The sequence below is a fragment of the Cariama cristata genome, unplaced genomic scaffold, assembly GCF_000690535.1.
Source record: "Cariama cristata isolate BGI_N322 unplaced genomic scaffold, ASM69053v1 scaffold42205, whole genome shotgun sequence".
NCBI classification, from domain to species: Eukaryota; Metazoa; Chordata; class Aves; order Cariamiformes; family Cariamidae; genus Cariama; species Cariama cristata.
Window position 1 is genome coordinate 25880 of NW_009616673.1, and position 10224 is coordinate 36103.

The 10224-nt window shown below is 45.4% G+C and overlaps 1 protein-coding gene across 1 annotated transcript in view; it reads right to left on the reverse strand.

Moving 5' to 3' along the window:
* Nucleotides 1-2210: 2210 nt before the first annotated feature.
* The window catches only part of SLC25A48 (solute carrier family 25, member 48), a gene marked incomplete at its 5' end in the record, with an annotated part of 10558 nt that continues 2544 nt past the window's right edge, over nt 2211-10224 (reverse strand). The window contains 5 exons of the mRNA XM_009700236.1: nt 2211-2333; nt 5438-5571; nt 6835-7083; nt 8342-8594; nt 9176-9247. Of these exons, the coding sequence (XP_009698538.1) occupies nt 2211-2333; nt 5438-5571; nt 6835-7083; nt 8342-8594; nt 9176-9247 (831 nt within the window). The remainder of the gene's footprint in view (nt 2334-5437; nt 5572-6834; nt 7084-8341; nt 8595-9175; nt 9248-10224) is intronic.

Genomic DNA, 10224 nt, shown 5'->3' on the forward strand with positions numbered 1-10224 from the left:
GCTGTTTCTTCCACTTTTTAAGGCCAGTTTTGGGGGAAGCCACACTTCTGGTTTTATTTTGGGCCCCAGTGAAGAGGAGCCCAAGGTTGAGGACCCCATTTCTGAGTAAGGCTCCAGACCCGCGTTTTTAGGCACTTTCTGCTGAGGTCTTCAAGTCTTGTCACCAATTCCTCCATTCATCCAGGGAAGAGGATGTAGGAATTTCTCTTTCCTTCTCCTCCTTTTATGGAGGGAAGCTGGACGGCTGCTCCAGGTTGTCTTCAGAAACCTTTATTGAGGACATCTGCTAAAACAGCCATTGCTGTGCTTTTTCCGCAGAGCTCTTCTTCTCCATAGAAAGATGGGGGGCAACCATACCTTTCCCAGAGGACAGTGTTGTCCCAGACTGTTACCCCATGCTGCGTGTCCCTCTGCATGCGAGGCTGTTTTACCCCTCAGCCTCTCCTGCCGGTGCCACCAGAGTCCTCTTGTCCCAGCAGAGCTGGTTCTTCTTGAGTTTTGGCATCAGAAGCACATGCTTAGAAAATAAAGCATGAAGATATTCAACAGCATAAACAGAATTAATCATGATGTAAAAGATCTTGAAATAATTGAAAGGCTGAGGTAGACCAAAGAGAGACCTGGGGTCTGCCCCAGTTGTCTCGGTGGGATTGCAGCAAAGAGCTGGAGGTCTGAAGCTGGCCCAGCTATTTTAGAGAATAGTTTGGGATAAACTCTGCATGCTTTAAAGAGACTTCATTTGGTGATGGTCTCTCAAGGCTGCAAAGTGATGTCTACAGGATTTGGCAGTTGGCGAGGTGGACTGTGATGTCAGGGAGAGCAGAAGGTCTAATGAGATACCTCTAGCAGGTCCCTGGGGGACTACACAAGGCGAGTTAGGTAAAATAATAGGCAGCCATCTATAAGAAATGCGGACTTGTTTTATTGTTTTCTGAAGAAAAGAAGCAGTCTCTGAATTTAACATCCTCCTGTTGCCCAATTTAATTTATACCTTGGATAACAAACTGAAGTTGTTGAAGCCCTTCGCATTTTTTCATGATAATGTGTTAAATTGTGGCAAATGGGAGAGTTGTGTGATGTGTTGTAAAACACGAACGGATGTTCGTTCGGGTGGAGTCATCTATTTCTTTGATCCTGAAAGCAAGCTAGGATTTGGTGGGAATCCAGACCTTTCTACACAAAGAGTAGCTGCGCACCCACCACACCTCCTCCTTTCCTTGTCCACAAAAGAGGCGAGCATTATACGCAGTGTTGTGCAAAAGGGGCTCCCTGGGCTGATGTTGGGTGGGCTGGGTTCAGGTGTATCTCACTGGTGTGGGTAAGGGAACTAAGTTGTTCTCTCGGCTCGATGGGAAAAGTGTCATGGGTGAAAGAGCCCAACAGCACCATGGGAATTATTAAGGTGCTCTTAGACAACAGAGTGAAAGATTTGATAAAAAAATGGTCTTTGGATTTGATTGAGCTGGTGCAGTTTTCGGCGTGCTCCAGGGACTAAGTCCGTGGCAGAAGAGAAAGCAGATGCTGTAGGTGCAGGACAGGAGTCTTCGGTCAGAGCAGCTGAGCCCTCACCAACACCACACTGCTGATTTGGCTCAGGAAAGTAGGAGACTTTCAGGTCTTCTTGGCAACACTTTTGAAATAAGAAAGAAGGAGGTTTAAGAAGTACTGCAGAAAACAGCAAAGACTGCCAAGAATAATGAGTATTTAACTGCTAAAAAAGTTTCTTTAATCAGATATTTTTAATGCTGCTCCTTTATGCAACCCTAGGTTCATGAAAAGTGAAACTGTGAGTTGATAGTCAAGACACTTTGAAAGGGCTTAATTTCAGGTCTTTGTGGATGGATCAAGGGAGGAAAGGATACTGTGCAGGGACTTTAGTGAGAATGATATTTCAAAATTTATAAAATGTTAGAAAATATTCTCCTTTCAAATTTTCTTTTCTGATTCATACTAACCGAATCAAAACAATCAGAACAGATTGCAGTGTAATTCCAGGAGAGCTGGAATGAAACCAAAATCCATCAGCACATCTATTGTCTGCTCCAAATCCCACAGACCCAAATTTGAAAAGTGTTTGACTGTTCAAATGTAGGTACCCATGTAAGTTATCTGACTTTCAGAGGATCTATACAGTTGCAACTCCATTTGATTCAAAGATTAATTCTCTAATTTTAATAAAGCTAGAGGGTCTTTATGCGCTGACCTGGAAGTTAAGGATTGGCCTCAGTTTGGTCTCTTTTCATTGCTTTGAGGGAAAGTTCATAGCCAAGAAACATGGCTGAACTTGTTGGGAATCCTCGCACTGCATTGACCGTGATGCCCCTAAAAAAGACCTGTTGGGGATGGAGAAAGGTTAGAGCATAGGAATATACTGGCTATTTTAAGAAGAAGAAGAAAACATTGAATGAAGTCATGGTGGGATTCTGAGGAGCCAAATCTTGGTTTGCTCAGAAGATACGCTCTCACTGCCAGTCTTTGCTGAAGTCTGCGCTGGAGAATGGAAACGCAATGGCAAAAGTCACTGGTTTGGTATCATTGTGCTCCATGCTCCCTATGGATCCCCATCTGCATCTTCCAGCAAGAGCTACAAGAGGTAAAGGGAAAAAAAAATGGCCTCATGCCAGTGGTGTAGAGCAGAAAGCAAGAAACCTAAAACGTGTTGTAGGACAGTGTTGTCCTACCTGGCTACAGTCCCTCCTTCCCTTTGCATACATAAGCGTGTGAGGATCATGCAAGCCCCAGGGTACAAGAAGGCAGCTGTTGCTTTCATGCAGCAAATGCTTTGACTCTCAGGGCTGGGTCTATGGGCGCAGAAGACGTTTGGGAAGCGGAGAGGGAGCAGTGTGGCTCCGAGCCAGCCCAGCCGATGCGGGCACTGTGCCACACGAACTATTTTGCAGGTTTCACCTTTGAGCATAGAAAGAATTTCTCAATCAACAGAAAACTAGACTTACTCTGTACCTTGCTGAGAACTAGCTCTCACCACCAGCTTTGGGAAGAATATTCAATAGAAGCTGATGTTTTCACATGCAGGTTCCTAAGGTCAAGCTTTGGTGTCCATACATATCCCAGCGTTTTCCTTCATTAAGTTAATAAATATCCACAGCCAGCCTTCCTCATTCTGTTCAACATATATTTTTGAAAAGATGCTGGCACTTACAAGAGTGCAAGACCCTGCGGTTTTTAAGTGCTTGAACAGTAAAGTGCTTTCTGGAAAGTGGAGAGGGGCCCTTGTCGCTCCTCGCTCCTGGCGTTGGCTTGTCTCCCTTTGAACCACCCTCCCTCCCCACAACACTCTTGCCTGGTATGTGCAAGGGTGTGCACAAACCACTCACACTGGGGTGAGCCTATTTACAACATGATGGTTGCAGGGAGTATCTCTGCTGGCTTGTTTCTCACAAAATCACTCTGTGAACAACCCAGGCTAATCACTGTGGTCACTAATCCAAACACTAGAAGTTCAGATTAGACATGAAAAGTAACATCAGCAAAGCAAGCCCCCTTCCAGGCTTTACAAAGCCAAAGGTCCCATGGCTGCTGTGAGAAAGCGTGGAAGATCTCGGCTCCAAGACCAGAAGCCCACAGATTTAAGTGTCTGCCCAGTATTTCCCCTGAAGTACTGAGCTCTGCTAAACACCACCATATCTTGTATCCAATAAATCCAGTGCATGGTGCTGACTTGTATGAGAGAGAATCAAAATATGTTCCCATAGTTTAGAATGGAGTTTGCAACATGAAATTGCAATATTGGGATATTTAGGATCTTACTTGATTTATTGGGATGTTTTATTTTGTTAGGAAAGATAGAATTTTCTGGGAGGAAAGTCAAGTTTTTACAGTATCCATACAGTAACACAAGAGAGCCAAGTTAAATAATAATGAAGATTTATGAAGAAAAGCCCAGAGGCGTAAATTTTTCTCATCAGAATGCACACACCTGACTATGGAGAAAGAAGAGGGCTATATTTACATTTTTTTGTGTACATCAAGCAATTAGTTTCAGCACTGTGAATGCTGTTCCTTTTTCCCAGAATGAAAACATCCAGACCTGGGTTTGCCATTTGTCAGTTGTGTCTTCCAACATATAAGAAAATTGTCCTTACGAGAGAAGAATCCAGTCTTATCATCAACTATTACTTAATCCTATTGCCAGCTTTGGTCCGGGTGCTAGGTGTGATAGCAGAAAAACTGCAAGCAGGTCAGACCTCAAGCAAAAAAAACTAAGTGCCTGAATTAGTTGTTCATATTCAGGCAGGACATGGAAAGGTAGGGGGTGAGGATGGAGAGAGAAGGGAAAACACATGGAAATTTCATTTTCAGCCACCCCCTGTGTTCCTGTGAAACTGCACGCCGAGCTGAACACGCAGGGCAAGCAGCCTGCGTAGAGCCTGATGCACCCTGACCCTCTTCTGACCATCTGAGCATGGTCTTTAGCATCTCTCCAGGTGCCTGTCCTTCATCTGAATGTGACTTTCTTCACTCAGCAGCAAAACCCGAACCAGACTGCAGGCTCCTGTGACGGCTGGCATAACATGGTGGCATGTTAGCAAATATTTAAATCACGCAGACTTGTGATTTTGCAGGTTATTTTTGGGTTTGTAACTTGTTACTTTTGCCTCAGAATGTGAAAATTAACACTTTGGAGCTAAGAGCCCACATGATATGTTGATGACAACTTCAATACAGATGTATTTCAATACCAGAAGATGTCGCTTCTCGTAACCATGCATTGGCAATGCAATAAAACTGCAAACCCTGGTTCTCTGCCATTCACATTTAACTGAGGCAAAGTTTGCAGGTAGAACAAACATCTTTTATTACACTAATAGACAACGTCAGGAAAAGGAGATAAGGTTTTTTTGGCACGCAGTCCTTTTCCACATTTGAAACCAAAGCAATTCTGATTTAAGAACATTTTCAATCATCTGCTCTATCTTGGTGCAAAATGAGGGTGGGCAGTGCAAACTGCAGCATCAGTTCCACCAAAGCATTGCCCAAGGCATCCAAACGCATCCAGGGTGCCAGCGCGGTCCCACTGGAATCAGTTCCCATTGACTTCCGTGCCAATGGGAAATGTTTGACTTCTGCATTTTGTAAAAGCAATCACAGAGGCAAGATTTTTGACCTCTGATTTATGATAAGTCAAATCATATTCATAATTAAATGCACTGACATGAAGTGTTACTTTAAATTAATTACACCAGCAGACTATGACCCCAAGTCATTCACTTTTTCATTGCTGTAAGGCGCATTATTACTCTCGCTATTATGATTTAGGAATAATCTGCACTGTTATTACCTACTGTCATTATTATAATTTAGCAGTAACTGGCTTTAGCTGTCTCTCAACCCTGCAGATAGGTTTGTAACAGCCATTGTATTTTCCAATTGAAAATTAAATGCCTAATATCCAGATTATACTTCACATATCACTTACTTTTAAGCCCTCGTTCTGGTAGCTCTGCAAGATACAGTCAAGGGTCCCTTTGTACTTGTTTAAATAAACTCCATCTGCCTGAAGTCGACTTTTCACAACATCCATTGGAGTAGCAGTCCCCCAGGAAATGGCTCCTAGAAAAATGCAGAAGTATTTGAACAATTTCTTCTCTGTGTTTCCTTGGCCGCAGGTCAATGAACTCAGAGATTCACCTCTCATCTACCACATCATATTCATGGGATTTTCATTTCAGGGCATTCACCCTGCTCAGGCACAGGAACGGTTATTTCTGGGAGCAGAGTTCCCTGTTTCTGGAAGAAGCATTGAGATTTTGGGGGTTACGCTGGTAATCAAATGCAGGTGGCCCAGGACATGCTCCCCCAGGTGCAAACAGATCTTCTGTGGTGGTTCTGGTGGAGCATGGACATGCCGTGGGAAGAGCCCGAGCTGCAGGGAGCTGCTGCTTGGGGCGATTTCAGAAAAACTGGAGTCCTCAGATAATACTGTTGAAAAGCAAAGTTTGAGCTGAGAATGCAAATAAGAGGCAGGTCCATCTCATGCAACCAAGATTAGGTTCCATGCAGCTGAGTGACATCGTCATTCCTATAAAGAAACTGTCTATTTACATTGATCAGCCTGCAGCTGACTGGGACGTTTTGCCTCTCGGAAAAGGTCAGCGTGCGACAACAATACATGGCCCAGTTGGACAGACAAGAGTTTGCTTGGACTTAGGTGGATGATGGGGCGTACAAGAGAAGCTGTCCAGATGGGCCAGGGCTCTGTTTATTTGCAGGAGAAACGGAGAGGGCATTTTGTAATCATTACCTGAGCTAAGGATCAACTTGCATTTAGGGGTCTGCAATTTAGAAATGGCCAAGAAATGAGGAGTGGGTGTAGAGGTGACCTTACACATGTAAGCATGGAGGGGGATGCACATGCCAGTCTTACTTTTTCCTTACACAGGGAAAAAAAAAAAAAAAAAATCAGTAACAGTCAACTCTGGTTCTGCTGCCTGAGGGTAGGGTGCACACCCTCCTGGTGGGCAGCCAACAGGTTGAAGTCCTCTTCTGGAGGCATCTTGGCTGCCGTGCATCACTGGCAATGTGATCTGCAGGCTGCCCTGAGACACCCAGGGAGATGAAGGTACTGGCTGTTTTCCTTCTCGCTGACATTAAGCCTGATGAAGATCTGATAACACGACTTCCATAAACTTTGTCAAGTCATAAAGTGCAGCTGTGGTGCCAGGGGATCTGGCCCTTGGGGAGAAAAGTCGTTCAGCCCCATGTCCTCTCCTGGTGACCAGGAGGATGCGGTGGCCCCTGAGCCATCCCCGTAATCTGCCCTGGGAACCTTCCTGTCCTGGTTTTGCCAGTGCTGTGGGAAAAAAAGATGCTTACCTGCTACACCCCCTGCCAGCCAGATGGAGGAGGGATTAGGGGAAATGCATCCATCAGGGGTAATCCGGCCACAGAAAAATGTGTAAGGGATGAAATAGAGGCAGTATCCAGGAACATCCCTCAGAAGCATTGCTCCCGCGCCTCGGTATATTCCTGCTATCCCCTCTTTCTGTAGGACTGTCCTAAAGCAGTGAATTGGGCCTCGGTACACAGGAAATCCAGGAACTGTGGGCTTCAGCTTAATGTTTGCTGCAAAAAAAAGATACAAACATTATAAGAGATATATTGCTACAGAACTCATCTCAAAAGCCCACTGCCATCAAACAGAAATCTCTGCCATCCATTTTCTTTTGCGGGGATCAATATGTAGCATGGGAAAAAAGGTTTTAAGAAAGAGGACTTAGGTCCATTTTTAAAAGATGCTTAGACACTTCGGAGCAGATTTTTCTTAGATGCATTGCATGCCTCCCAATAGCTACGTGCCTAGTGAGATTTCCAAATGAGTTTAAGACTATGTGCCTAATTTTCATGGATTTTAACCATATCTGGTGCCAAGTTGCATCTCTGAAAGCCTTGACATCTTCAGATTCTGGCCCTTCCCATGTAGACCAAGTTGCTTTTGGAAAGGGCATTAGGTTGCTAAGCTGCATGGAGGCTTTTAGAAATGGATGTAATATTATTTCATCAGAGCGATACAAAAATGTCAGTATTTCACAGTTAAACACCACAACTGTAGTCATGAGAAAGGTGTTGAACTGCTGAAACCCAAGCTGTTCAGCTCGGAAGCTGCACCATCCCTTCCTTCAGCTGTGCATGTGCTCCAGTGGGCTTTGCTCCATGCTGGCAGCCTGCGATGAAATACAAGCTGTCGTCTTGAGCAGAAGCAGCTCCTTCTGCCTGCAGCTCCTGGAGAGGTTACAGCTGCCCACTGCCATCCCACCGGTGTCCTCTCCTGACCTGCCTTGCCTACACCTGGGTTACCTGTAACCCTACTGTGAATAATCCAGCGGTTTCCAGATGTACATGTGACATTTTTGCTTTTGAACAGAGAAGGGTGGAATGAGAGAGAGGGGTTTTTGAGTGAATATATGCGGGACTGAGAGTGTGCAGCAGCGAGATGGGGAGCTGGCATTACCGCTGGCAATGTGGTGCTGCTGGTGGGATCTGCAGGGGATGGGACAGCCCAGGGACCCGCTGTTCCTGCCCCACGGCCACGTGGGGAAGGTGGCTCCCGCAGCTCCTGGTCCTGAGCAGACCGCCCCCTGTGTCCATTATAGATCCCAATCAGCTGGAAATACCAGCAGAGATCCGATCAATGGCATTGATAAAAACCCTCCCCTTGAGCTGAGCAGGATAGGGTCCATCCTGAGGCAGAAAGAAGCATTTTTAGCTCGATTGCGGTGGCACAAGGTGGCAGAGAGCTGGGCTTTGAAGCAAAGTTGTCCTAAAGCTCTCAGTAAACACCGAGGACTGGTAGAGAAAGGAAGGAGAAACTCTTGCTTCCTACCTTGGATGTACGGCTGTGTTTGCATCTGTAGTCTTATCTTTACCAGGTCTACAGGAGTGCCGATGCCCACGGAGACAAACCCTGCCACCACGCTGGCGAGAGCCACGTCGGTGAGTGCCGGCGCGCGGGCCGGGTCTCCGTGGCGGAGCTGGCTGAGGAGCCGTTGTGTGTTGCTGAAGACACCGAACACCACGGAGCTGTAGACGGCGATGCTGGCTAGTGGGAAGGACATGCCTTTGAAGAAGCCAGCCACCTACCCAGGGAAGGGAGCAGGAGTTAGGAGAGTGAACGGGACTGAGCAGCATAAACCCCAACTTGTCTGTCAGGCCAGAAATGCAAATCCAAGCAGCAGATGTCTCCTGGAAGCAACCGTTTGCACATGCTGAGCAAATTAACATTAATTCATACTGCTGAAGACTTGTAAAGATTGTGCAGAATACAGGATATGCTGACAGCACAGGAACCCACGTAAAGGTCCCTCTTATGGACAGCTCCTGTCCTGGCATCACCAAAGTCACCAAAATACCTCCGGTAGAGTTTTGCCAGCAGGTACAGGCAAAAGACCCACTGTGGATGTAACACCCTGACCCATGCGGAGACCTTTATCACTCCATGCCAGGGATCTGTCTTTTCCCTGTAGGAGTAACCAAGAGAGTTACCTTAGAGTTAAGCAAGAGAAGGCTGTAGGGATTTGCAAACTCAATTGCACCAACTTCATTGGTCTTCATATAACTGCTGGTGTCAACAGTGATTTTGTATAATTGCTCTATGTATGTATCTATTTATGTATTTGCATTTTCTACCAGCACATTTTAAGTAAGATAAAGTACTTACAGACTCATTTCTGTACACAGTGAGAACACAGTTGAGTGTATTTCCATATCCTTGTCCAGCTTGCAAACGAGTCTGCAAAAGACATTCATAAAACGTGATTAAAATCCCATGCTTCCAGCCCAATGAAAGTTCATGCTACGTAAGCAATGTGTACTTTGCTTTGAGAGCAAATCCTTCCTTAGTTGTACAGAAAACAGAGCAATAAAATAAGATATATGCGCATCCACCCCCCTTGAACTTTGCCAGAAGCGAGGCTAAACGGGACCTCAGAGGTCTGAAGCTTTCTGCAACATCTGGAATTGATGACTGTCAAATTGTTCTCGGGTCCAGACCAGCTACCCTGGCCCAGCACAGCATCAGAGCAGACTGCTGGTGTGCAGTGCTGTCATTGGCAAGGTCCTGATTTATGTGGAAGTTGGAGAGTGATGTGATCTCCTCTGTTTGGGGACTCTCAGTGGAGGCTGGGATGTGTTGCTGAAAGATGGAGAGAAGAGCTCGCCCGGGAGGCTTCTGGGGCCCTTCGGATCCAAGGTGGATTTTAAGATATAGAAATACTAAATGGAGCCAAAGTAATTCAGCTCTGTCTTAGAAATTCGCCATGCTTCACTCAAAAATACATTTTTACATCATTTCCAACAACGACATTTTGTTTCTGGGAAGCAATGGTTATATGCCTTCCAAAAAAAGCCTACAACAGCTGTAAGAAATGGCATGTAAGTCACGACAAAGCCTGTATGATTCAACATATGTTCCCCTTCTCACATATATATATATATACACCCACACATATATTTAGATAATCTTTCATTCAAGCTGTTCACAAGTTTGCACTAAAAACATCCTAACAAGGGATGCATTTTTTGGGATTAGAGGTGTGCGAGGAAATGGAAACACTGTTCGCTTTGCAGGACCTGGGTCTTCAGCAGCTAACCTTGGCTGAGGGCAGAGCTCATTTTTTATAGACAGTCACACATGCTCTATCGAGGATGTTTTTAGGGAATGGGGATAGCATTTCTGGTCATATCCATCACTGTTGCTGCTAGCAGGAA